Source organism: Candoia aspera, chromosome 8, assembly GCF_035149785.1.
Source record: "Candoia aspera isolate rCanAsp1 chromosome 8, rCanAsp1.hap2, whole genome shotgun sequence".
Classification (NCBI taxonomy): domain Eukaryota; kingdom Metazoa; phylum Chordata; class Lepidosauria; order Squamata; family Boidae; genus Candoia; species Candoia aspera.
In genome coordinates, this window is record NC_086160.1 from 32,927,223 (window position 1) to 32,955,002 (window position 27,780).

A 27,780-nucleotide genomic window follows, 5' to 3' on the forward strand; every position below is an offset into this window, starting at 1 on the left:
AATGTTGAAAAACAATGTTCAATTAGCAACTAAAATCACACAATGTTTTTAAAGTTGTCTCTGCCTAGTTTCTCGGCTACACCAATTCACAGAGTTGGCATTGGCACTCTTTTCTTAGTTTGAATCTATGTAGGTGATCAGGTGAAGCTGGCTGGTTCTTCTGGGCTGTAAACCCCAGCTCACTGGGGCTGTTTTAGGGAACCCCCAAAGACTGTTGTTCCAAACTTTAGGAAGACAATATACTGAAGCAGTTTACTTCAGGTCCTGTTAAACCACCAATCTCCTTGGGACTGTCCTGCAAGTCCAACTTGGTGGAGACTTCTGCCTCTTTTAGTGTCACACTGGCTAGGCTCAGGTCCAGTCTGTGTGAGGGAGTCTGGTTTCAGATGCCTCAAACAGCCTTCCCTGCAAAAGGTTGACAAGTAAAGGGAAACACTCAGACTGACCATATCTCTCTGCAGTTCTCTTGAGCAGCTTCCCTATAGGTGAAGAAAAAAAGAAAGGAAGAGGACTGAGATTATCCTTCCATGTTTTTATAAAGAATTTGTGTACTAAGGCAAAAGTATTGCTAGTACAAGCCCTAGCTCAGAAAAATGGGAGAGGGGATAAAATATGGGTTCAAAATGAACAAAAGGATCAGAAATTTTAAAAAGTGGGGGGAATAAGCCAGGTGACTGGCTTGGATTAATGTTTTCCTTCCTGGTCTGTACAAAACACTTGGCAAAAAGTTGAAGGCCCTGAAAAAAATTACGGTTCCTTTTGAATAACAAAAATAGGTTCTAAAAAGGAGCTGATGAGTCATTGAAGAGCATATTGCTATTGCTCTGAATAACTAAAGAAATGCCCAGGAAAAAATCAGGGCTCTGGTAACATTACCTTATGCAGATACCCTTTTTGCTACATATTCTATTCTTTTATCAAGACTTAGCAATTAACAGTGCAAATATGAAGAGTTTAAGGAGATGTCTTAATTTGAAAAGGTCATCTTGGAATCCTTTTAAAATCATTATTTCCTGTTGTTTCTAGAATTGTTGTACCAGGGATGTCATCGAAGGGAAGGCATCTACCTTTTCTCAGACTGAGATCTTTGCCCAATGACATAGGCCTTGCAAACTCCTTTTAGCACTGAGTCATTTTTTTTTTTTTTCTGTAGAAGAGAACTTCTTTTTCCACAATCAGCCATTTTGATCTGTTGGCTTGACTGTTGAGTCAAACTGAGGATACAATGGAGGGAGGAAAAATTGTAATTATATCTATAAGTATGCATTTGTATAATGTGTGCATAGAGTAAGAAAAAAAATATTCCAGGATGAGCAGCATTAATACTAATGGGCTCCGGTATGACAATTTCAGCTTAGGTGTTGATGCTGGGCTGATATACTCCTGTGACATTCAAGTGCCACTTTCTGGGTGCTTTGGATGGTCCTGGCTGTGGATTTCTTCCTGCCCTGGGTCTCTGGTATCCCATGACAGATGAAGAGGATATCCAGTTACCTCTTGCTCTGCACAATGTGGAAAAGACCTCCCCTCCCCTTCCCTCCCCTTTGTTATTTCCTTAACTCTGGGTGATAACTTCTGCTTCTGCTAAAAATATTTTGGCCTCATAAATATTCGCAATCACTCTCTGGAGTTGGGATATAAATGGACTACGGGTGGAATAAAATTTTGGAGATCTTCCATAGATCACATTTTTTTCCTCAGAATGCTTGTTGGAATGATACTATAGTACAATAATGTAGTATAATTTCAAGGTACTTGTACTTGAGAGAAAAACAAATTGCAATGTCAAGCAGCAAAAAGGTTATAGCAGCCTAAAGAAACCAGATTAGTGTTTCTCTCCCACTGCACACAAATTGAAAGAAGTAAATCAGGTTGTCCTCATTCCCATTATGTCTTGAAGCTATTTCCTTTTTTGCCTTTGGACAACTATTTACTTTTTTTAACTTAAGTTTTTAACAGAGTTTTAGAAAGTTAAAGATGCAAAGTACATAATAAGGAAAACAACAACAACTCCTAGGTAAAAAAAAATAATTAGTGATGTGTTCTCCCCTTCCCTGTTTTACTTTTGATGGTCACATTAATTTTGCTTTCCAGTTTATCTGTTGTCTAATTTTTGAAAATGTATTTTCTTTTCTTTTCTTTTCTTTTCTTTCTTACATTCTTTCTTTTCTGTAAACAAATGGGAGATTAATTTACTCTGGTAGACAGTTTAGACATTCTTTAATAAATACATGATAAATCATTAAAAATGGCTGACTACACAGTCTTCCTCCACTACTCTTGTTTGGGGCGTATTTCCATGAGAGTTCTTCTGGGCATAAATATTGCAACTTAAATGGTTAAATATGACTATGATTGGTTACAATGTACACTGTGCATAAATGCTTTTTATGTTAAATCAAGCATTTGGTGAATTGCTGAGTAATTTTTTAAAACTATTTAACATTAAGTCTCTATGCACTCCTAAATTGGGCTGCAAGTAAATACAGTATGGGGTAAACCAGAACCAAATGGCATAGCTCATTGTTTTCCAGTGTAAAATATTACTTATGACTGAATGTGCTCATGCACATCATTATGTGAGTGTGTTTGTGTGTGTGTGTATACACATACATATTACTTACTATATTATATATTATAATCATATAGTAATATATGATTATATTACTTATAATTGTAAAATATAGCATGACTGAATGTGCTAATACACTCTGTGTGTGTGTGTAAATGATAATTACTCTTTATTGAAAAATTACTGAAGAAAAAAGTTGCTGAACAATTATTACCTTTGGTTCCACTGCTTCTGTCTGAACCTGATCATTTCTCATTTGTGAAATATGATTATCAATGGTTTGCTTGTAACCAGGTCTTTGCTTAGTTCTGTTGGTAAATTGTGAAGTTTGGGGTCAGGTTCATTTAGATCTGATGAAGGGAATCTCTTGGGCTTCAGAAATTTGGATTTCAACTCATCAATCCCAACAACATGGACATTGTCACTGAATTGTAAAATTTGTAAACATTTTGAGAAGACTTGTTATCTGCTTTTTCTTAGATATAAACCTCAAGTTATATATGTAACTTACACATTCCAAGGATGAGCAATCAGCTCCATATAGTCAGTATGTTTTTGTCTGGCTTCTCAACCAGTCTTTTATATTAGGACTGGGTTTTTATATTATAACTCAGGGATTTTGTTAAAAAACAAACAAACCCTGCATGCTGTAAGTCTTTCTGACCCTCAGATATCTCATGTTAACACAGCTTTGCTTCATTAGCTAGATGGATTTTGATTTTATCTGAGTGGTAGAGCTGCATTTTTACCATAAGTACCAGCTGCCAGCATCAGAATATTTCTGCATATCTTCATGTTAATGTAATTGCAGGAACAGCATGGCATAAGTAAACCTCCTGATATAAGCATGATTTAATACAGCAAAAAATGGTATGGATTTTTTTTTCCTTTTCAAAGAGATCTTGGCTTGATTAACAATAGATTTGCTTTCATAAATTGTGGTATGCTATATTATTGGGCAATATATTACAAGCATGATAATATTCAACATGACTTGTAATAGCTGCATTTTAGGAATCTTGTAATAGCTCCAGAATTAGGGAGAATGTGGAATTTGACTTCTGTGTATAAGTCTGGTTCTAGCACAGCAGAACAGTTTCTTTCCCACCAGTTATTATTCTGGGCAATGCAAAAAGTAATGCCAACAGGCAACAGAGGGTCATGTATTGAAAGGATTAAGTGGCAACTGATGCCTATGAAATTAAAATACACTGAAAATTATAAACACCATATTTTTTGTTGTTATATCTAGATCCTTTTGCATTTTCATGAAGAATTATAGTAGATGGATGAGTAACTGAGTTTTATGGTGCTCCTTCAGTGCTTTCAAGTATTATAACTCTGAGTGGGTAAAGGCTGTTCTTTCCTTAAGTGCACTTAGAGAATATTAACACAAATTTAAGTGGAATTTGAAAAGGATTTATTTAATCCCACTACTGCTAAACCTGTATTCTGGTTTCTATTCGCTTTCCATTGTTTGCTATATCAATAGTAGAGAATATATGTAGCTCGGTGTTGAACTCTGGAGTCCTTGGTGTTCTCTGAGCTTGGTTGTTTTCTTGCAGACATTTTGTTGCCCAACTAGGTAATATCTTTAGTGCTAGAAGGGGCGTGGGGTTTGCTCTTTGTTTATATGCAGTAGCTGTTAGTGTTGGTGGGAGTGTGTTTTTTTTCTCCTTGGTAGTTGCTTGATTAGGCTGTTGTTTACTGCTTGATTATTTGTCTGGTCTTAATCCTTGTGTTAATCCCTGCTTATCTGGGTGTTGACTGCTGGTGAGAAGGTATTCTAGTCTTTTTATTTACTTTTTAGCTTTTTATTGTCTCTTTTGAATGGTGTGTAATTGTGTAAATAGACACTCTATGTGTCTATTGATGGCTGATTGGTCTGAATGCAGATGTTGTAGTATTAACTATCACAAAACTGTGAAGCACAGTAAAATAGTTGATGAAATTAACTCAAGGTTTTACAGAATTCTCTGGATATGGAAGTAATGCTCAAAAAACAAAATAATTCCAAGACATTGCAAGATGAAAATGCAAGAAGAAAAAGATTTCCTGTAGAAGAAATCTGGCTGTCAGATAATAGATTCAATTAAATATTTGGGTTTGAATTTGATAGGCAGAAATGAAGAAATATATCAAAACAATTATGTTAAGCTAAGTAAATAAATTAAAAGAGATCTTGAAAGGTGTAAATATTTAAAACTTTCTTGGTTAGGATTAATTGTGACTATTAAGTTGAATGTATTACCCAAGATATCCTGCCAACCTAGCAATTCGAAAACATGCAAATGTGAGTAGATTAATAGGTACCGCTTCAGTGGGCAGGTAGCGGCATTCCATTTAGTCATGCCAGCCACATGACCACGGAAGTGTCTACGGACAAATGCCGGCTCTTCGGCTTTGAAACAGAGATGAGCACTGCCCCCTAGAGTCGGATACGACTGGACTTAATGTCAAGGGAAACCTTTACTTTTACCTATTACCCAAGATAAACTATTTGTTTCAAACAGCACCAATTCCAATCCCACAAAGAACTTTACAGAACTGTCAAAAAACTGTCAATAAAGTATCTGGAGTAAAAAAAAAATCTAGAAATAATTCAAAATTTTACAAGATTCAAAAGACAGAGGTGGTTTTGCTCTCCCAAACTATATTATAGAACAAGCTGTCTGCATGGCTAACAGAATGGATAAAATCCCAGAACAGTAGAACATCATTACTGGAAGGAGCTGACCTATCTAATAGGCTTCATAGGTATTTATGGTACAGAGACATGAAAGAGGACAAAATTTTAAGAGGTCATATTATAAGACAAAACGTGATAAGGTTTGACCAAATTTAAGCAAGAATGGCTTCCGTATATATTACATATTACAAAGCAAGGCACATTTAAGCATTTAGAGTATGTTTTAAGGGGAAAGAAGAATAGACCAACAAACTGAAATCAGAAATATATAAATTTTAAATGTTTATAAACATTGTATATCAGTTGGAGTACAACAAAGAGAAATTAAGAACTAAATATTAACCTATAATGTTTTTAGTAGTTCTTCTCTCTCTTTGTTTTTGGGTGGTGGTATATATTTAAACAAAATAGTGGAGACCTTGGCATTCAGCTTAGAGATCCAAAAGATCTTTAATCTTGAAACCTTTTCTTTATTGTTAAAAATAGCTTAATATGTTGTTTTTTATGGTTAATTTTTCATCCATGATATACTGAGCACTAACTATATTACTTCTTTTACTTCTTTGTCCACTTACTGATATTATATTTTTGCATCAATTGTTCTTTCTTCTTTTCTTTCTTCTTTTCTTTTTTTCCTTTTTTGCTTGTTCATTTTCTTTTTAAAAAAATAATTTAGGGACATGGTTATTTTTTTAATAAGCATATTTTATTATTTATTTATTTCTCAATTCTCACACTGGACAATCTACTGTAAAGATACTAAGTAATGTACAAATGTTATTAAAAAGGCATCTAACAATTACCCCAATTAAAACTCAATTGAAAACTTCCTTTGCAATAAAGTTACAATGATATCCCACCGCCCCAATACAGCTTAGATGTTAAATACCTACTTAAAAAGGGAAAATTTAATGTCTTTGAGTGCCAGAAGTGAACATGTAAGATGCATCTGTGGAAAAGTTATATTCTATAATGTGGGAGACCTGCTCCTTTTTCATTTTGCACGAAAAACAAAACTGGCTTTCCAAGATAATAACACTGATATTCAATCATGCCATTATAAGGTCTAGGCTTTTACTGTTTACTTTAAATAAACAGCCCTAAATTTCAGCTACATATTAAAACATGTTTAGACTGTTTCATTGTAGAAAGTTATGCTGATTAGCTGCAAACATTCCCATGTAATTGAAGTAACTTCTGTTTAGAAAAAGAAGGAAACCAAACAAAAATAGCTTGCTGAAAAAGGATGGCTCTACATCTGGGAGGTGAGAAGAAAAACAAAGAGGACTTGCTTCCTCCTCTCTCAGGATCTTTGCCCCAGTGGGCACAATTACCACAGAAGGCAACAGTGCACAGTACAATTACATAGATTTATTGAACAAAACTTGAATACAGATGTTTCTTTAGTACATTCCTGGATTCCACTTAATTAAAGGTACACCTCACTGATTAATGTGATTTTCTCAATTAATGTAAACAGAGAGGTTATCTAAATTACTAATTAGGTAGTACCAAATTTGTTTTGTAGCTGTTTGAGTCCAGAAAGACTTCCAGGTCTGGAAAAGAGATCAAGAATAGTAGCAGTCAAAAAGTCCTGACTCTTTGCATTTGATCTGCCGTACTTTGATTTCCTAGGCTTTGGCACACTATTATTTTAGTCTCCCCCCAGCATAATGTTGCATGTCCATGCACCTATGCATTCTATGGACTGTATGCACTTTATTATATTTATTATACACCTATGGACTGTATGCACTTTATTATATTTATTATACACCTATGGACTGTATGCACTTTATTAGACTGAGCATTTATCATATAGTATTAGCTATCATGATCACTAGAAAAGGTCATCAAACCTAGAACGATGTTACATTTTGATTAAACATGGATTGTCTCTGGTTCAACTAGCCCCTTTTTTCTGTATAATGTAGGATGTAAAAAATAGCAGTTTATTTGGAAGGAAAACACATTTTGAAACAGTAGCAAAGAGATGGAACAAAATATTTGCAAGCTTTAGGAAATGATAAAGGACCATTAGCAAGGAACTAAGGTTTCCTTTTACTAAATTATTTTTAAGTTTACTAAATAATATCTTTTGAAATAAAAATAATGACCAGCAGATACTTGCTTAAAATAAATTGTTTAACATTATTATCCTGGTGGATTTTCTTCTCTTCTTCTCTTCAGAATGGTAGTGATTACAGCACATTGACAAAAGTCACTCTAAGAATATTCTGTAAGCACAAAATACTGAAATACATTAACACAGAACAACAGAAAACATCAAATTGTTTACATTCATCATAGCTCTCTAACCCTACATTTATTCTTCTGAAATGTTTCCATTTTATCACTTAGATACAATTGATACAAATCATTTTCTCTCTAAAAAAATCCAATAAAAACAAAATCCAATAAAAACATGGAAGTTGGGATGGGAATCCCCTTAATATTGTTTTTCAGGTTGCTTATCTGCTCCTATGCACCATATTCTTTCCATAAAAAAGAATGGTACACTAAATATGTAAGATGGCAAGCATACCCTTTAACAAAGAAATTCCTAAGCTGTTAAATATGCTATTGCACAAAACATCTTGAACTTATTATATCTGAAACTTTACAAACCTGTCCCACTGAAAGATAGTTTCTGCTTGCAAATGTTGTCTCCATAAAATAAAAAGCTTATCCTTTTTTTCTTCTCTGGAAGGGAAAGCACACACAAACACACAAACATAATTCCTGAAATTTTCAGTGAAATCTCCATACTTTCCCTTGGCTGATACTGGAAGTAAATAGTAGCTAACATTCCATATGAATATTTTAAGAACATTGCACTGCAGGAAGACAAGAGAATTCATTCCTCTTAAATGTAATCCTATGTGTAACTACTTAAAGTGAAGTACCACTGAGAACAATAAGGAATACCCTTAGAAAACTGGGTATAAGTTTGCAACCTGCATAATGTTTGTAATTTGATACCTAAAGCTACTGCCTTTCTACATCTAATTAGTTTCATTACATTTAAATACTTGTGGTATAGCTATGTTTTGGGAAGTAAATTTGGGGATAAAAGCAATGCAGTTTTTTTTAATCAGTTCTGATGTAAATTAATAGTAAACAAAGCACAACTGCATTCTGCTAATTGTTTATGATAGAAATGAAATTAATCGCTAGACTACCATCTTGAGTTATAATCCATTTGGAGAACTACTTCAGATTTAATAATCTGCAGTGCTATTTATACAACATGGCTTTCCCTATAAAGGGCATTTAAATGGGACTGGGTTCTTTTAATTTTCAGTATTAACAAAATATTAATTATTCAATAGCTTTATTTATTGTATTTTTAGTATCAAACCCTTTCTGTGGCAAGCTAAAATTACTTAATAGTTTTCAGAGTTACATACAAGCAGCATAATACGTGCATTACAGACACTTCTGTGGTCAGTAATCCCCAAACATTTGTGTATTTGGCTGTCAAGGTAATCCAAATTGCTGTCATGATATCAAAGGTTGAGATAAAAGTCATTTGTTTTCTCAGAGGAAACACCCAGCATTTTGTTCATGATCAGTATTAACTTCCCACCACTTGGATAGATGGCAAAAGGACAAAAATAGCAGTACATGGAATCTTTCAAGAGTCTTACATACCTTTTTGTGATTGTTTTACAGTATTTTGTAAATATTGTATAGTTTTACAGTTTTTTTGTAAATACTTGCTTAACCAATGAACTGTCATTGTTAAAAAAAATTGTTAAAATTAGCTTTTCAAGTTATCTAAACTAACCCTCTTAGAAATGGGTAAGTTTTTATTTTATGTTTTGAAGGACTCTACTAATATTTCACCATTTATGAAGAAAGCAAGAATGGAACTTGAGAGAAAATAAAATCAACAAATTCATTCATCTGTGTAAAGATCAAATAAAAATGTTGTTGAGCCATATGAATTTCATATACTTTCTTCGTAGGTCATTTCTATTCCATTTGTACATTTATGTGTTTTTTTAAAACTGAAGAAATATACTATTGTCGTTAGTTGTATTTTCCCCCTAAGATATATAATTCATGAACAGTTTATTCCAAATGCACATTTTATGCAACTTTTTCAAACACATAGTATTTATCAGAAAAATTTGCTTATTAATGCATCCTTAAGTACAGTTTTTAAACCAAAAATTAATTTTCAGAACTTGAGATGTGAACAATTCTGGGTTCACTTAAAAATGCAGACTAAACACTATTCTCTGCATGAGATCTAAGAAATAAGCATGATGCTCAGATTGTAGGCTTGGACAGGAGCATTTTGTTTAGGCGCACACAAAACAAGACAGGTGAAATTACCCTCTTTCTACTTCAACATTCTTGCAGAACCATATTGTTGACAGAATGTCCACAAAAGACATAATGCTGTAGGGCATCTAGAACTGTTTTCAAACTTTTTTTGCTCCATAATATGTATGAGGGCCTTTTTATTTTTAACCCCTCTCCTGCCTTTTTTACAACCTCCTTCAGTTTTCCAAGCCAAAAACATATTGCTTATACAGCATATACAGTATCTCCAAGTATAATTCAATCATACAAATAATTCATTAACTAAACAATTTTCAGAGAGAAGTTAGACAACTCATAGTGCATACATTATGTTTCTCACAAAACTGAATAATAATTCTAATCTATTCTGTAGCTTCAAATTCAGTAATAATAATTATCTGTAGTCTTTGAACTCAAATGTAAATAATTCCATCCTAATGAAAATGAATTTATTTTTTCCAGTTTTCCATATAGCATTCACCATAGCAATGCGTACATCACTCTTAATCTGGTGCAGCCTGAAGGTGCATATTATTTGTGTTTTATTCAGCTTTTCCTATTAGATGGTTTGTTGTTTTCTGGCAACATTTTAAAAAGCAATTTTCTGGCACTTCTCTGGGGTATATTTCAACTTCTCGGGCTAGGACTGAGTGAGAATGATAGGTCTAAAGTCACTCAGCTGAGAGCCAGTTGGTCTAGTCGTTAAGGTGCTGGGCTAGAAACCAGGAGTCTGTGAGTTCTAGTCCTACCTTAGGCATGAAAGCCGGCTGGGTGACCTTGGGCCAGTCACTCTCTCTCAGCCCAACTCAGTGCAATGTAGACTAGCCTCCTTGTGGTGCACCCCAGGCAATGTGACTTGTCATAGCTAAATAGTCTACACATCTGGCTGCTGAACCTCACAAGCATTTCCCAGCAAGAAAAAGCAGCATGAACACTGAACTGCTATGCCATATAATTAAAAACAAACAAACGAACAAAAAAGTCACCCAGCTGGTTTTTGTATCTAAGGCAAAACTAGAATTTGATTTTCCCATTGCTATTCCAGTGCCTTTAACTATTACACCAAACTGGCTCTTGTATTATATGTTTAGTTGAGTGTAATGTTGCCTTGAAACATATTTTCGAGTATATCTAGACTTTTAAGCTTCCATGAATGTACAGTAACACCCTAAAAATGGATGCAATATATATTAATCATTGCTGCTTTCCATTACAATTTTTTTCTACTTCTAACTCATACTTACTAAAAGGAAAGTGTTGTATTTCTTTTGTTATTTTGTTTCAATTTCTTTTACTTCCAAGTGTTTTTGGGGCCTGTGTTTTAACAGCTTTAGTATAATAAAAAAATAAATAATAATTCTTGGCCTGCTTTATCTAGCCTACTGTATATATTAAATGTCATTCTATTACTGTAGTTTAGGTAATTTAAATGATTTTATTTCAATTTTCCTCCAACTCTGAGGTTATTTGATCACTATAATCATTTGTAAGATGATTTTTTTCTTATAACTTATTGTTCTGTTATTTATTTTATATAGATACATTGTTGAAAAATCTATTTATTTGATGTTCCACATTTATGCCTTTCTTGTCCCCTTGTCACATTTGATTAAAAAGACCATTTTCCACCTCCAGTCCCCATTCATGGTCTCAGACAGGTCTGGAGAATTCATGGCTACCATGAAAGGCATGGGCTAGTCTCTGGTTCAGCCTCTGTAGCTGCTATACACAAGATCTGGCTTTCCATCACAACAAATGTGAACTGATAAGAGAATTCATAGTGTATTAATAATGCTATCAAGTTTAATTTACTGTTCATTAGACTATGCACTTCTGTTGTCTTTTTCCCTGGTGCCATGAGGACTAGAATCTTTGGTAAAGACATGAACATTCTCAATGACATGTCAAGGAATTTTTTTGCATACCAAGGAAAACTGGTCAATGCATCACTTCCTAAGTGAGTTTGTCTCAAGACAACATTTACTGCAGATTCCAAGTATCTATCATCTTTATTTATTTATTTATTTATTTTTCTATCCCTCCCTTATTATTTTTATTTTTATAAATAACTCAAGGTGGCAAACATACCTAATACTCCTTCCTCCTCCTATTTTCCCCACAACAACAACCCTGTGAGGTGAGTTGGGCTGAGAGAGAGTGACTGGCCCAAGGTCACCCAGCTGGTTTTCAAGCCTAAGGTGGGACTAGAACTCACAGCCTCCTGGTTTATAGCCCGTTGCCTGGTGACACCATCTGAATGATTTCTCTCACTGGAATATATCACTGTCCAACAAAGCAATCTTCACACCACCATAGGTACTGTACATATGACAGAATTGTGGGATTGTGGCATACAATTTAACAGTCTTTTTCCATTTCTTTTCAGGATCTGTGAATCATGGTGTCCTTCTTGGATCATGTGAAAATAAGTATTGTGGCTTGGGTAGGCATTGTGTTGCCAACAGAGAAACAGGACAGGCAGAATGTGTCTGCATGGAAAATTGCAAGCCTCATTACAAGCCTGTTTGTGGTTCTGATGGTGAATTCTATGAAAACCACTGTGAAGTGCACCGGGCTGCCTGTCTGAAAAAGCAGAAGATTACTATTGTCCACAATGAAGACTGCTTCTTCAAAGGCAAGTGGTTTGGGATAATATCTTAAAAACATTAATAAATCACATATTTTGAAGTTAATTTGATTAAGGTTCTGGGAAATGTTATACAGTGTATTGTGAAGAAATGATGAGGAAGTTTAATTTGACAAAGCTCTTTTCCCTGGAGAAGTCTTCCAGCTGTGTTCAATCTTCAACTATCTCTTTGGAAAAAAACATGATTGAAGATAAATTGTATGCTTGAAAGGACTGTTGGAACCAGGAATTCTATGACTTCAACTTGGAGAGGTAGCCATCATGATCAAAGTTGTGTTATAAGTAATGCAGCTTCAAATCTCAGTGGAACAGTTTACATGTAGAGACTTCTACGAAACTTGAATGGTATGGCTATAGTGAGTAAGCATCATAGGCCATACTGTTGTAGCTTTTTAATAACTTTTAAATGTCCTTATTTCATTTTTATCTGCTGTTTTCTTTTTTGTCCCTATTTTGATCCTGCTGCTTACTTTTTTTTCTTAGCTAATGTAGTTATGTTTATTTCAATAACTGGTTGTATTATATTCTCTTTATAAAACTTTGAGGGGTTTAAAAAGCTATAAATTAAGAGTGAGGGTATTTGATAGTTTTATGGGACATAAGAAAACTTTATAAGAGCAGGAAGGAATCCACAGAAGAAATACCACATAGATGGAGGCGTTCTACCAAGTGTTCTGCTTCACACAGATTTTGTCCTGATTAGCCAGGAAGGGAAGTAATAAATTAAAAAATAATATTCTGAATTCTGATCATTATCCAGTCCTGTAGTGAACCAAATCATGGGTTGCAAATTATCACAAATGCCACATGAAGAGTAATTCACTGGCCTGCGGGCCATAGTACTGAAGCTTTTTATTTACTGATACTCTGGTGAGTCAAAAGTCTCTAATTAGTCAAAAATAAAGAAAATAAAGAGAATATCAATGGATCATCAAACATATATTTATTTCTTAAACAAACTACAAATGGAACTGTAAAACAGAGTTGTTTTACTTTGGCCACTTAACTGGAAGCATTTTTCATTAATTAGAAATCCAGTAACTGGGATTATTACTGAGTTGTTACTTCTTTTTCTCCAAGTTCATCATTTCCAAAATATTGTGCAGGGCACAGAAAACAACTTGAATGGCTGCACACAGCCTTTCAGATATGAGTTTGAGACTCATGCATTAAAGCAAAGGTCAGTACAGAAGTGTTTGTTGGGAAGGCAGCCAGTTGCATAAGAATGATGTATTTCTGAGGCCTAATTTACATGTAACTTTAACACTATGGCTGCTATTGCTCAGTATTAGATTATATCATTAAAACTGCATGAGCACATTATACCAGGATTGTATCTACATTACTGATGCTAATTCATATCCATGAAATCCAAGCAAGAGATGTGATACAAAGCTTGGGATAATAATGAGTTACATGTGGACATTAAACATTATTTTTCTCCTTATGTCTTCAGGAGTAATAAGAATTCCATCTCATTTTTATCAATTTTATATGGTAAGGTGCCTTTTTAGAAGGAATGTGGAATTACTGAAAAGGTGCAATTAATTAAAATTTCTGTATTTTCACAGATGCCTTTCTCATCTGTGGCCTAGTTGTCATTTTTAAAGTCCTACATGACTCATAGATGCCTTTGAGACTGCTTCAGCTTAAGTCTTCCCATCCAGTAAGAACTAACAGAAAATATTTATTAGGGGATCTCCTCCAAAGGGATGACATCTATAGGGACTCATAATTGGACTTTGCTTTATCCAGTCTGACTCCTTAGTTGGATTTCCAAAGAACTTTAAAGACTTTGGTCTTTAGGAATGCATTGGAGATAAAGGAGGAATTATTGGTGAAGATGATGGAACGAGCAGAGATGGCAAAATTAACTTGTTTGCTTAGAGAAAGATCAACTACTACATTTATCAGTGATTAGAAACTCCTTATGGACTTTTTGCTGAAAAAAAATGAACTGGTGATTTACCGATTTGATGTTTAGAAAGGGTAGATCATGGAAAGAAGGAAATGATGTAACCTTAGAGAGAAAGGGTAAAATATAAATGTACTTATAACTGCTGTTAAGATTGGAAGCCACTTCTTTATTACTTTTTCTTTTTCTTATTTTTATTTCTTTTCTATTTCTATTTCTTTTGCTTTATTTCTTTTTCACTTTCTTGTTACAGTTCTCTATTCTTTTTCTCCTTAATTCAAAATTTGTATTATTTTATTCAGTTGAAAATTTCTTAAATAAAAAATATTTTTTTTAAAAAGAAAGCATTGGAGGTAATGACATGATACAGGTGATGTTTTTGCTAGATTATGATGGTTTCCATTTTTAATCTTTTTTTAAAGTAAGATGCTCACAGACATTGCAAACTGAACAGCATAGAAGCAGTAGCAAATAAAGAAGTAATAAATAAATAAATAGGAAACCTTGTAAATGCTATTAATGTGCATTATTTAGATGTATACTTTTTTCTATGGAGCTTATCATTAGGCCTCTCATTTAATTTAACTCATTTGCAATTTGCTGAGAATAAAAAGGACCTAACAAGGACCTACCAGGTAGGACCAAAGACCTATCTAGTCTAGCATCCTCTTCTTACAACATTACCCAGATACTTCTTCAAATGGGGCAACAGCCTTCTTCCCCTACTGTTCTCCAGCAAATGCTATTCAGATACATGTTTAAGGTAGAATATAGCTACTGGAGATGGAAAAGAAATCAGCCTAAGATTTCTTCTTAGTGGAACTTCATAATATACTAGTACAAACTTTTGTAGTGTGGATAAAAGTAATTCATGCCATCTAGTACCATCCACCATTCTCTTTTTTGTACAACTCTTGTGTGTGTCTGTCTCTGTCTCTGTCTCTCTCTCTGTGTGTGTGTAATAGCCACCCAAAATTATAAGTACATATCAGCATTTAAAAAAAAAAAGAAATTAAAACTTGTATTGTTCAAATAATGGTTATATATATGAAGCTTTTGTAACATTGGATTAATAATAGGACATAATACATGGCAATTATTAGGATAAATACATGGAAGGTATATTTGAAGACACACCAGGGATCAGTTATCACTATCAGTGAAAGCAGAAAGCCAGCTATTCAAGTGTGCTGCTTTTTAGACCTTCTGGGGTTTCCAGATGTGGCAACAGACATGGCAGGAAATGTTTTACAGGTATTTCTACACTGGCATGATCACATGAGGTCAGTCTGAATTATAAATAAAAGAAAAGAAAAGAAAAGAAAAGAAAAACAAAAATGTGTCCAGCTTCTGCTCTGTAGGGAACTCATCTAGAATCTTGCTGTTTATATAATCGCTGCTACATTCTCTCTTCCAGTCCCATATTTAGGAATAAAGGAGTGATTTTATCACTCCTCTTCCTTTGTAAAGCACACAGTGTATCTGAGGCAGGAGAAAATATGATAAATTGCTTCCTTTCTGTCTCTAGTACCCAACCTGATTTTTTTTTTTTCAGGTGCAATTTTAACTCAACAATAGACAGAGTTACTGGACTGCACTCATCTAGATAAGGGAGGTGTTGTCCACCTAGTGTAGATTGTGATTTGCATTTCCACAGCAAAATTTCTTATCCCTTTATTTTGCTGGCTTGTAGAACATATGAATCAGTCACTGAACTTGCAGAAAATCCTGGATCCTGTTATATATTGCAACCAAGTGTGTATATATGAATGTACTGCAGTCTCATATTTCATTGCATTATTGAATGAATTCCAGGTGTGTTCTTAAGAATACAGAAATTTAAAAGCAGTAATTATGCAAAATATACAAAAATGCAATCTTTATCATGTGAGTTAAAACTTTATTTTTAAGGAATTTGCAAGTGTCTTTAAATTGCTCATAATGAGTTGAATGCTTGTATAAAACCTTTGATTCACAGGAAGTAGTTATCATTTAGATTATGTACTTGTGCAAAACATAATGTAGATAATGTAAATACATTAGTATGTTAAAACAGCTACATCCTCTGGAAGGGGCAACACAGCTGCTTCAAAATCCCTGTTTGCCTCTTTGGGCATGTGTGTACATGCACAGACAACATTCCACTGGAACTGAAATGAAATGGCTGTGTATGCACATGCATTTGCAGACAGCCTGGAAAAGCTTTTGAAGCTGCTGCACTAACCAGTCTAGAAGATATGGCTGCTTGAACACTTCATAGAAAAGTATTGTCAATGTGCTTGGCAAAGTATCTCTTTCTAATGCTTTCTACATACTTAATACACACATAAAGACACAAACGCACACACATCTTGAAAAGTTATAGCTGTTTGGTGTTGTGCAGGGATAGGCAATTTGGATAATTCCTGACCTTTGGCTATGATGTCAGGGACTTATGGGAATTTAAAGCCAAAACATCTGGAGTAAATTAATTTCCATTTATGAACATTGCAGTTTTATGTAAATATTAGTATGCATTACTAGTATATAAAAGTTGATGGGAAAAATCAATAGATATGTTAAAAGAGAACCCAGGTCAACTATACAGTAGATAATTTATTTATAAAGTACAATGTGAAGAAAGTCATTGTAAAGTGAGGTTACAATATAGCTGGATAGATCCTATTGCAGAAAAACAGTGCCAGAAGATAGTGCTGTGAAGGGAAAAGTAATGGGGAAGGTATATATATTATAGGAGTGAAATAAAATGAAAAAGATGAATATACCTTCTGCACTTTTTGAATAAAATTATATTTATTCACATCCTTACATTGATAGGAGAGGGTGAAGAACACACTGTAGACATGGTGAAATTTTGAAATCTATAGCCGTTCAGATCTCTTGTTAAATATCCATACTTCTGATAGAGGGATGATAATTAGTAAGTAGTAGTAGTAGAAAACTGCCCAGATAATCTATACACGAGCAAGGGATGCCTGAGCTAGGTAAAGATAGAACTCCAATGTGTTAACATTCAAAAAGAGCAAATTGTCATTAGGACTGGATTGTAATCAGGGAAGCCCTTATAAAATAATTCCTTGCAACTAGTGATAGCCGGTATTGAGAATTAAGGACTTTATAAGGGATGTTTTGTATATCTGTGTTCTTTATCCAAGAACTAGGTTGCAGATTGATGTAAATAACTTCATTTTCTCATTTCTTAATATCTCACGGGTGAAAGCATGTTTGTCTCTATCAAATACTGCATAGGAAGCTCTATTGTAGAGAATCTCATATATTGTTAATTCAGGAGATACTGCCTTTTTTATATAAGAATTTTCTTAAGTTTGAAACAAAGATAAAAAGTACAAAAAAGCAAAAAACTACAAAAGGAAAAGAAAAAAATGAAAAGAGTATAAAACACAAGAAAAAAATAATTTTGAAGATTACATAAAGAGGTGACTTCTAACTTTCAACAACAAGAATATACAGCAATTTCTATAATAAATCCCTTACTCTATATCAAACCAAGATCACATTATTTCTATAAATCATTCTATTAGCACATTATAAAAATCACTAAACATTGCTCCTTCCCCTTATGTTAAAATAAAAAGAAATATATAAATCTCCAAATCAACTTCCCCACAAAATACATGTTTTTATTTTTTTTCCTTCTTACCAGTATTCTATATATTTCTGTCCACTATAATAGAAATCAAATTATAAAAAACATTTAAATTATTTACTTTTATAATTAATAATACTATAACAATCTTAACCCTATTAAACCTGAAACCAAGCAAATATTATTATATCTTATAAATCTTAAAAATCAAACAAATCTAAAAGCAATCCAATAAATCTTAATCCAAACATTAAAGAAAGATAAAATCATAAAAGCCTTAATATCAATCCAAATAAACATTCTTAATTCTCTACCCCACTTTAGAATAAGCCAAAACATTTATATATCTCCATATTACACAAAAGGCATTTTTCATACAGAAATCAAACAGCCCAACTGCCTCCCTTAAAAACTCAGACTTCTCAGTAAAAGAAAAGAAAAAAAAAAACCTCCAACAGAAAAGAGCCTCTTCTTTCACATAACATTCCATCAAAAAACAAACAAACTGCATTTGTGATTTGCAATTCAGTCTGTTCTTTTAACTCCTTCAACACCAAAATCTGGTCATCTGGCAGAACAAGAGCTTCAATTTCACTGTTGGTAGAAACATCTCCTTCTTCATTAGAATCAACTTCTGTCACAACCTCTTCAGCCAGATGAAACATTTTAAAGCTGATATTTTCTGCAATGTCCTGAATATCTTGCAGAATAGCTTGACAGGTATCATAAAAGATCTGTTTAAAGATCTGTTTAAACTCACAGCAAAGTTCACAATGGAACTCTGAGAAAATCTCCTTGAAATCTTCCATGTTTCAGGCAGTAGATTATGGTGTCCCCTCAGATACTTGACTGGCAAACATAGGAGTTAATAGAAAATCTCCAAAAGTTGTTGACACAGGAGAAAGCATGCTAACAAGCAGCTCTCAGAGAAAGTGAGCAGAAAACTAAGATTCAAAACAGCGGATTCAACATGTAGGAAAATGTTAAATCCTTCAAATTCAATACAAAAATAATAGCAGGGAGACAATTATTTTCAATCCTCCTTACTATACTAATGGGAAAACAAGGCAAAGCTTTAAAAGATTTTTGAAAATTAATCTGAGAAATAACAACAAGCACCAAGAGAGATAGTTTCTCCTTGCTGTAGAGAGTCTCCCTTAAGGTACATAACTTAAACAATATATAAATTGGGTGATTTAGAAATGGGGTGGCTCAACCTAGTGTCCCTTAAGGCTACAGCACGGCTTGGAAATGATGACATTCCAACCTCCCGGCAACTCTTACCTGATCAGTGCAAATGCTGTTTGCAATCCTTAGGCTGCAAGTTGCCATTCCAGAGGACAGATGGGAAGATTCTGAGCATTTTCTTTGTCCATGAAAATGCTCTGGGCTTTGGGAAAAAAACTTCCCATGCCCCCCCCCCAAAAAAAACCTGCTGCTGTCAGTTCTGTCCATGGAGCTCGCAGACACAGCTGTCCAGTCAGCCATGTCCCCACCAGAAGTCAATTGCCTTGAGGACTTCCAGTGGGGACATGGCCAACTGAGCAGCTGTGCCCATGGGCTGAGTGGGTGGAGCTGACAATGCTGCAGTTTTTTTGAGCTCAGGCAGGTTTTCCTGAAGCCCAGGAGTGTTTTCTGGAAACAGGAAAACACCTAGAATCACCCCATCTGTCCTCTGTATGGCTGCTTGGAGCCAGAAGATTGCAAAGAGCATTTGCGTTTGACTGGTAAGAGCTAGCTGGGAGGCGGGGACTTCACCATTTTCCAAGCTGTGCTGTAGCCTTAAAGGGACACTAAGACCAGCCACACCATTTTTAAATCACCCAATTTATATTTATTTATATATATATAAGTATGCATACCCTAAAAGAGGCTTTCTACAGCAAGGAGAAGTAGGCTGTCTTGGTACTTATCATTATTTTGGGGATTTTTAAGTTTTGGACTTTGTTTTCCCTCCAAATATTAAGGAGGATTGTGTTATGGAGATTGCAGGCAAGGAAGGAGGGGGAGCATTCTGGGGAAGAATGCACTCACAGTGTGGAAGACCTTGGGCACCCAGCCAATAACATCAGGCAGGACCAACCTTAGAGTTTCTGGAGTTTTTCCTTAGAACCTGCTAGTTTTGCTCAGTTTGGCAAGATTATGTTCATATGGTAGAAACTATAAAGACTAGAGCTTAATTCCTGGCTCAGCATTATTTCTTCGCCTAGACCCTGACAGATTGAGAGTAAATAATTGTCTCCCTGTTATTTCTTTTGTACTAAATTTGAAGATATTAGCATGTTCCTACATGTTGAGTCAGCTGATTTGAAACTTTAGCTTTCTGTTTCTACTTTCCCTTGGGAACTGTCTGCATATCTCCCTTTGCTTGTATAAACATGTCTTGGAACTTTTTCATATCTTCAACTTTCACTGGTTAAGCTCCTAGGGGGCACCATAATCTACTGTGTGAGACATGGAAGATTTTAAACAGATTTTTTTCTGACTTTCACCAAGATTTTAAACAGATTCTTTCTGACCCCTACCAAGTTTTTATGCAAGACATTCAGGATACTGTGGAAAATATGAGGTCCAAAATGTGTCATCTAGTTGGGGATGTCATGGATGAAACTGAGGAATTCAACAGTGACAGAAAAGTTTCTTCTAACAGTGAGATCAGGATTTCTATTGAGATGCTGGATGAAGATGAGATAGTGGAGTTGGAGGAATTTAATGGAGAGATTTGCAAGTCAGAAGTGAAATTGATTTTCTGGAGGAATGTCATGAAAAAGAAGGGGTTATTATGTATGGGACATTTTCTGAAAAGAAGTTGGAGTTTTTGAGGGGGGCAGTTGGGCTGTTTGATCTTTTTAAGAAAAAAAACTCAGTGTACATTGTAGGGATATGTAAATGCTCTGGTTTATTTTGAAGGGTTAAAGAATATTTATATGGATTGCTTTTAAGGTTTAGCTGATTTCATTTATTTTTAATGATTTGGATTAAGGTTAATAAGGTATATGGAAAAAAATGTCTGCTTGGATGGTTTGGGGTTTATTAAGATTAAGATCATTAAAATTGTTGTATTATTAAGTATAATGGCAGACAATTTATATGCTTTTTAGTTTGATTTTTATTATAGTAGATAGAAATGTATAGAATAGTAGTAGGAAGGGAATAATTAAATAGATGTTATCTTTGGGGAGAGGAAAGTCATTTAGGAGGTTTATATGAATTTTTCTTTTTTCTTTTCTTTTAGTATAAGGGGAGGGAGTATTTTATTTTTATTTCATTTCATTTCATTTCATTCATTCATTCATTCATTTATTTATTTTCCTGCCTTTATTATTTTTATAAATAACTCAAGGCAGCAAACATGCCTAATATTCCTTCCTCCTCTTTTCCCCACAACAGCAACCCTGTGAGGTGAGTTGGGCTGAGAGAGAGAGTGACTGGCCCAAGGTCACCCAGCTGGCTTTCATGACTAAGGAGAGACTAGAACTCTCAGTCTCCTGGTTTCTAGCCCAGCACTTTAACCACTAGAGCAAACTGTACTTAGTGGTTTTTATAATGTGCCAATGTGGAATGATTTATAGAAATAATGTGGTTTTGGTTTAATATAGAGTAATGAATTGATTATGGAAAATCTTTGTATATCCTTGCTCTTAAAAGTTGGAGGTCACATCTTTCTGTAATTTTGAAATTTTTTTCTCTTGTGTTTTCACACCTTTTTAATTTTTTTTCTCTGTTTTTGTAGGGTTTTTTTTTTGTTAGCTTTTATCTTTACTTGAAACTTAATAAAATTCTTAGTAAAAAATTCAGAAGATACTGCCTTGAAAAGCTTGTTGTTATTTATCCTCTCCCATGGCATTGACTTCTCTGCTCCAAAATGCCGGGCATGCTGTACAGTAAGTAGAAAATTTAGTTGAAGTCTTATCTCCTGCAGTCTTCCAGTGGGAATGCGTAAGTAGATTCAATACTTAGCTGCTGTAACTAAAACTTGAGTTCTGCATAGTTGCAATATTTTTCTCTAATGCAAAAGCTGCAACAATAACTATAGTCAGCTGAAAAGACAGATATTTTGACTATACGAAAAAGCCACACTGGACATTTTCTCAGCTGATTTTCAGCCATGTATTTATCTCCAGTATTTTTGTTGGCTTGTCTAGTGAGAACAGAGAAGCATGTGATGGCAGTAATAAGCCACATGCTATTGATTGGTGCCAGTGTGCCATTAACAACCTGCTGTGGGTGGAGATTGCAAGTGATTTAGAAAATGCTCCACTCTGACTATGACAGCATCCTTAACTGTATGTTTTGTCAGCAGTTAATGGCTGACTTACACATTCAGAAACTTGACTCTGAAAACTTTATCTTGGGAATTAACATTTTTTTCCCCTTGTGACAATGAACTGTGAATGTAGTAGGTGATATCATCAAGAGCTGCACTCCAAACACTTTAGGTAGGAACTGGAAAGAAAGTCATGGCTGGCATTTAAAGAGGTTCCAGTGTATGGTTGCTTGACCTTACATGTAGCCTTGATGGCTTGCATCTTTATGCTGGAAATTTCATTCAGTGTTGGTCTGGCCTCAAAAACTGCTAGAGTGATGAAAGGGCTTTCTTTGTGTTTCTTTTATGAGGATGGTACAGCCACACCAAAAGTAGTGAGATTAAAAACTTGATTTATTATATTTTTCCTTGTGGAGATACATAAGAATGGTTTCAATGCACTGGTTTCAATTTTCCAGAATGGTTTAGTTGTTTTCTGAAAATTAATCTTCTGAACCAGGAGTGGTTCACAGTCACCTTCATATGGTCTTCCAGAGGATACAGCCCTTCTGAGTCCCATAGGTATTTAATTTACAGTATATCTACTTATATCTTACATGAGACTTTAAGATCGCCGTAGTCATTAAAAAGCTTAGTTTTTATATTTATTTATGGTCCTTTGATCCGCATGTAGAATGAAAAGGAATTGCTCATACAACTGCAAATCATTCACTCTCTTTCTATTTAACTTTAATAAAGTTTGGCTGTTGTTGAAGACCAAGAAAACATTTGTTTATAATGATCTTTGCTAATGTATCTCCATCTCTTCATTTGAAATCTACATTAAATGAAATTGATAACTAATTGGACCAATAAAGAGAACTAAGTAGATCTATAGGTTTTCTGTTCTTCAGTAACACTAAGATTGATTTATTGAAATTGTTTGGCACATGCTAAAAGCAAAAAAAAAAAAAAAACAAAGTCATAACCAAGTTAAGAAGGATGTCCTTGGAAATAAAACTGATTAGGCAGAGCCTTGCAAAACCTTTAATTCACTATAAAGTAGCATTGGAAGTATTTTGTATTCATCTTTTTAAAAGCTTGTTTTCTGAGGACTTGAACAGGTGGGTGAGAGTTAAAGAGTAGTAAACACAAAACAAAACACCAAACCAATAAAACACATGCATTTAGAATCTGAGAATCAAACAGTGGAATTATTCTTTCCAATCTGTTAAGGATTTATAGTACCTTATCTCTAGTGAATATTTAAGATTGAAAATCTTTGCATCTAATACTCTTTTTATTACTTCATTTTATTTTATTATTATTTCATTTTGTTGTTTTTTGTGCTATGCTATATTGTTATGACCTATCACTACAACAATAAACCTATTAGTCCTTACTCCAATATATAGCTACAGATTGTGCTATATTATCAATGTTTGCTATTATTTCTGATGGCTGTATTTTGGGAATCATCTATTCAGAACCTAGATATTGTATTAGGATTTTTTTTTTTTTAGCATGTATACAGAACATGGAAGGAGGAAAAACCTTTTGGGATAGCAAATGGTAATTACAGCTCAAGATCCTTATTTCATTAGCTTTTTCTAAATTTACAACAACCACTAAATGGATCATTTCTTGATTTGCCCAACCACTGAATCTTCAACAAAAGTCCTTGCCATCCAAATGGAACATAAACTTTTATGGCTCCCTAATGAGGCTGGCTACAGCTGTACAATCATCATTTTGAAATCTGGGGACTTTTTGCTCCTAGATCTGCTGTAACTTAATCACATTTGTGGAAGCATCCTTTAAGTGTATTTGCTTTAGCAGATGGTGAATGACTCCATCCATCTTCTTTATTGTATGATGAAGTTTTAAGAAAGAAGTTTTCATAATGGTGGACAGAAAATACAGATCTGCATGATCAATTTTGTATGAACAAATTACTATGGTATATAACACCAATATGATATCACAAATACAGAGAGAGAGAAAAAAAATGAATCTGTGCCATGAAGCTTCATTGGTTTTATCAGTGCTTACTGTTATCTTCCTAGACAGTTTTTCTTATCTTTTGGGCAAATAAACGACATGCAAGTCTCATGTAATATTGCAAAATTAGTAATTAGGTTTTATCCAGATGATCTAGGGCAGTACATATTTGACAGTTTTTTGTTGTTCGTCTTTTAAAAAAAAAATAATAATTCCAGTAGCTCACATCATATTTGTGCATTATTGTGAAAAGTCATGCAAAGCAAAATGCAGACTGGTATCTTCACAAATCTCTACATGTAGACCTTTGAATGAAGGTGGAAGGACATTTGTTTGTGTATTATTCAGTGCTTTATCCATTTAAATGAATGAAGCAGCCATAACTGGCCCTGAGATTCATAACAACCTACTGGTTTCTTTTATTCCTTGTGCCTTTTTAGCAATCATCATTTTTTAGCACTTCAGTGTTGATGAATGTAAAAACAACAGTTGCTGCTACATAACTGTGTAAAGCAATCTGAAGTGAATTAGATCCAGGAGAGGGAGAGGGATTAGATACCTATTTGGTAATTCAGTTGGTGGTACTGACCTATCATTTGCCAGAACTTCAGAGAGGAAAGAAAGGGTGATATGAAGATCAGTGATGGAAACATGCTGCCTATTGCCTTTTCATAAAGGAGAAATATCTGTGTTCCACATGGCCTGGCTTATGCAAAATGGGGAATACTGTCATATCACATATTAAAGTTAGCTTAAGCTTCAAATCTAGTTAGCCCGTGCAAAATAGAATAAATGGAAGGCTATTTCATCTCCTTAAGGGAACTATGTGCTTAGCGCCAGTCTTGTTGAATGAATCTCTGCGATGATTATTATACTATTGTTTATAGAATTCATATCTGTATGAACTTCTCTCTTTCCTTAGTAAAATCCTGTTGCTTACCCTGATCTACTGTAGATCTTCATTTAGACCATTAGCACCTTCTGTGCAGCAGTCTGTTATTAATGTTGCTCACCCGTTTCACTATGTTCATGTGATATCACTCATTAGATTTTTCCTTAAGTATACATTGGTTGAAACATTTGCAATCTTCAGACTAGACAGCACAGGTCAGTATATAAGCAGAATGCTGAAAACAAATGAATTGGAATTCAAATCACACAGACTTGTCTATATATCCTGGTGTGTGCTTTTCAACTTCTCCCATGATTGGCAACTTTTCATATAGACAAAATGCTTTGTGAATGTTCACAGGCATCTCTCTATATTTTTTTCAGTTTTTCAGGAAAAGGTTTGAAGAAAAAAGGCCTTTTTTTTGTTATAAAGTCTGTAACAGTAGCATAAAGGGTTGTCTCACTTCCCATTTCTGTTAAAACCTTTTGATTATTCCACTTAGGAAAAATAAATGATTCAGCTCTTTTGTGTCTCTTATTAAGTCTTATGTTGGACCTGTGTCCGTGTGTATGTGTGTAGCACACTTTTTATTGGACATGAAAAGCACATGGCCTGAATAGCATTAATTTAAGCTGCTACTGAAGTTTTTAAAGGTTCTTTGATCTCAAAGGTTCTTATGAAGTTATGTGCAAAACCACAATCTTTCATTCTGAACTTCCATTTCAACTTATGTTCGATACAGTTAGAAAATCACTGCCTATTTCCAAGAAGACTTTATAGATATTGCTTGTTCTCAGTCTAGGAACTTTTACATTTAATATTTAATGAAGTAATAATTTAACATTTTAATAACCTAGGGTACTTAGCTTTGCTTACAAATCAAGCTTCCTGAATGGGTAACACACAGATGTACTTATACTCATAGTTTTATGGTGCCTCCAAACAGATAAGTCTTCACTGTACTCACAATGCATTTGCTCCCTTTTTTCTTACAGCTTAATAGTTTTTTTGTATGGGAAAAGATTAAATCATGGGGGAAATGGAGGGTGATATATGGAGAACAATACTGATCAATAATGTGAGTGAGGGATGAAATGTTACATGTTAAAAGCTCCATGTGGAAGTACCTTCTGTATCCAGATTATCACCTGTGAAAGGGCACTGCATTCAGCAGTATCTGCAACATCATATAATTACTGATGGCTTTATGTTGACTCCTCCAAGAGGTGCTTGCAAAGGGTGTGGGAGCTTGTGCAAAAGTTAATATAGTGATATAAAGCGATATAATACCATTGTTATCTGATATAAAGATATAAAGAAACATATTTTCACCTAAGTAATTAACTGTAAACTGTGAGGGTTATCTTACATTCTCTGAGAATAGAGAACACTGTTTTAATTTACTTTTTGTTTTCACCAAAGGTTTTGGAGTGCAGCTTCTGGCAGGTATGTGCATGTATTACATAGAAGTATATACAGGTTAGTCATAGTCACATATTTATTGGTGATGGTAAGAAATCTACCGGACTGATTTCAGCTAGAGCTGAGACTGGTCACTACAGAGGATTTTTATCTGTAGTTACAATTTTTGTTGCATTATTTTTGAAGACTAACTTAATCCTTTTGATTTAATAAGTAGCAATTTTATAGCATTTTTTATGGCTCCTTGTATTATGGGCGTGGGTTGGAATCTTATATAACTGGGAGTTCGACCGACTGAATTTATTTGGGTTTGTTTCTCAGTGGAATTGAGAATGTTAATGACATCTGCAGCAAATGAATTCGCATTTATCACTAAACATTATTGTGGCTGTTTCTGTAAAGCTGTCAACACTGGAACTTGAGCATTTGACAGTAATGGCCAGGATTATGAAAGTATGGCAACTGCTATTTTAACTTTTTCTGTGAAGGCAGAAAATAACCATTATTTAATATTTTAATAATTTTTCAGCCACTGATTTTTATTTAGCCATTATTTTTAAAAGCTGCTTTACTTCAGTGCAAGAGTCACATAGCTTCATGAAGAAGCTTCAGCTTTTGTTTGAACTTTTATCAAAGTGAAGTTCTGCACAGGGCAGTGTAGGTGGTTTGGCAAGTTGCCACCAAGAAAAGTATATAAAAAGAATTTTATAGCTATTTTTACAGAAGGTTTAAAAAAATACTGAAAAGGGTGGGAGGGGCAGGAGGAAGCACTCCTTGCTGGCCAGGAGATGAACTTTGATTAGCTGAGTCATGCTCATCTGTGGCCAGGAAGAACAATAAGTGATTGGCTATTGGCTCTCTGTGATAATTGTAGACATGCAAAGAAGTAGATATGCTGCTCACAGTTATATCCTGGGATTATGAATCTTCTGATTAGCCCACTCTAACCCAATTTATGAGACCAAGAAGGCTCTGAAAACAGATTATGGTAAACACCCAGAATCTGTCCCTTTCTGTTTGGCTATTCTAGCTGGAACAACCAGATAAAACAGCTTTTCCATTTCGGTACTTCTAAGTGATCATAAAGCCTGGGAATCAGAATCCCAACACATTTGGATGACACCAATTTGAGAAAATCTAAAATATAATATCAGAAATTATTTGATACAACCCAAATTACATTGATATGGTTGCCATGTATCATTGCTGGAAAAAAAACAGACAAAAACCAAATATTATGAACAAAATAAAAGCATTACAATAAGATGAATATTTTCTGCATAGAGAGAATCATGAGGACAGTTTTTTTAAAAAAAAATGCACGCAGGGCATAGTATAAAAATCCTTATGTAGTTTGGAATATCTGGATTTCAATAATATATTTCAATAATAATAATAATGTGGTCTACTTTGGGCTTTATTTCCTCAGACTGTATGCATTTTAATGATATATTAAAACTCCATCCACAATAACA

At 34.3% G+C, this 27,780-nt stretch overlaps 1 protein-coding gene across 1 annotated transcript in view; it reads left to right on the forward strand.

Moving 5' to 3' along the window:
• Positions 1-27,780, forward strand: part of FSTL5 (follistatin like 5) — a 392,971-nt gene that overhangs the window by 142,256 nt on the left and 222,935 nt on the right. Inside the window, exon 4 of the mRNA XM_063310578.1 lies at positions 11,962-12,210. Coding sequence (XP_063166648.1) covers positions 11,962-12,210 — 249 coding nt within the window. The remainder of the gene's footprint in view (positions 1-11,961; positions 12,211-27,780) is intronic.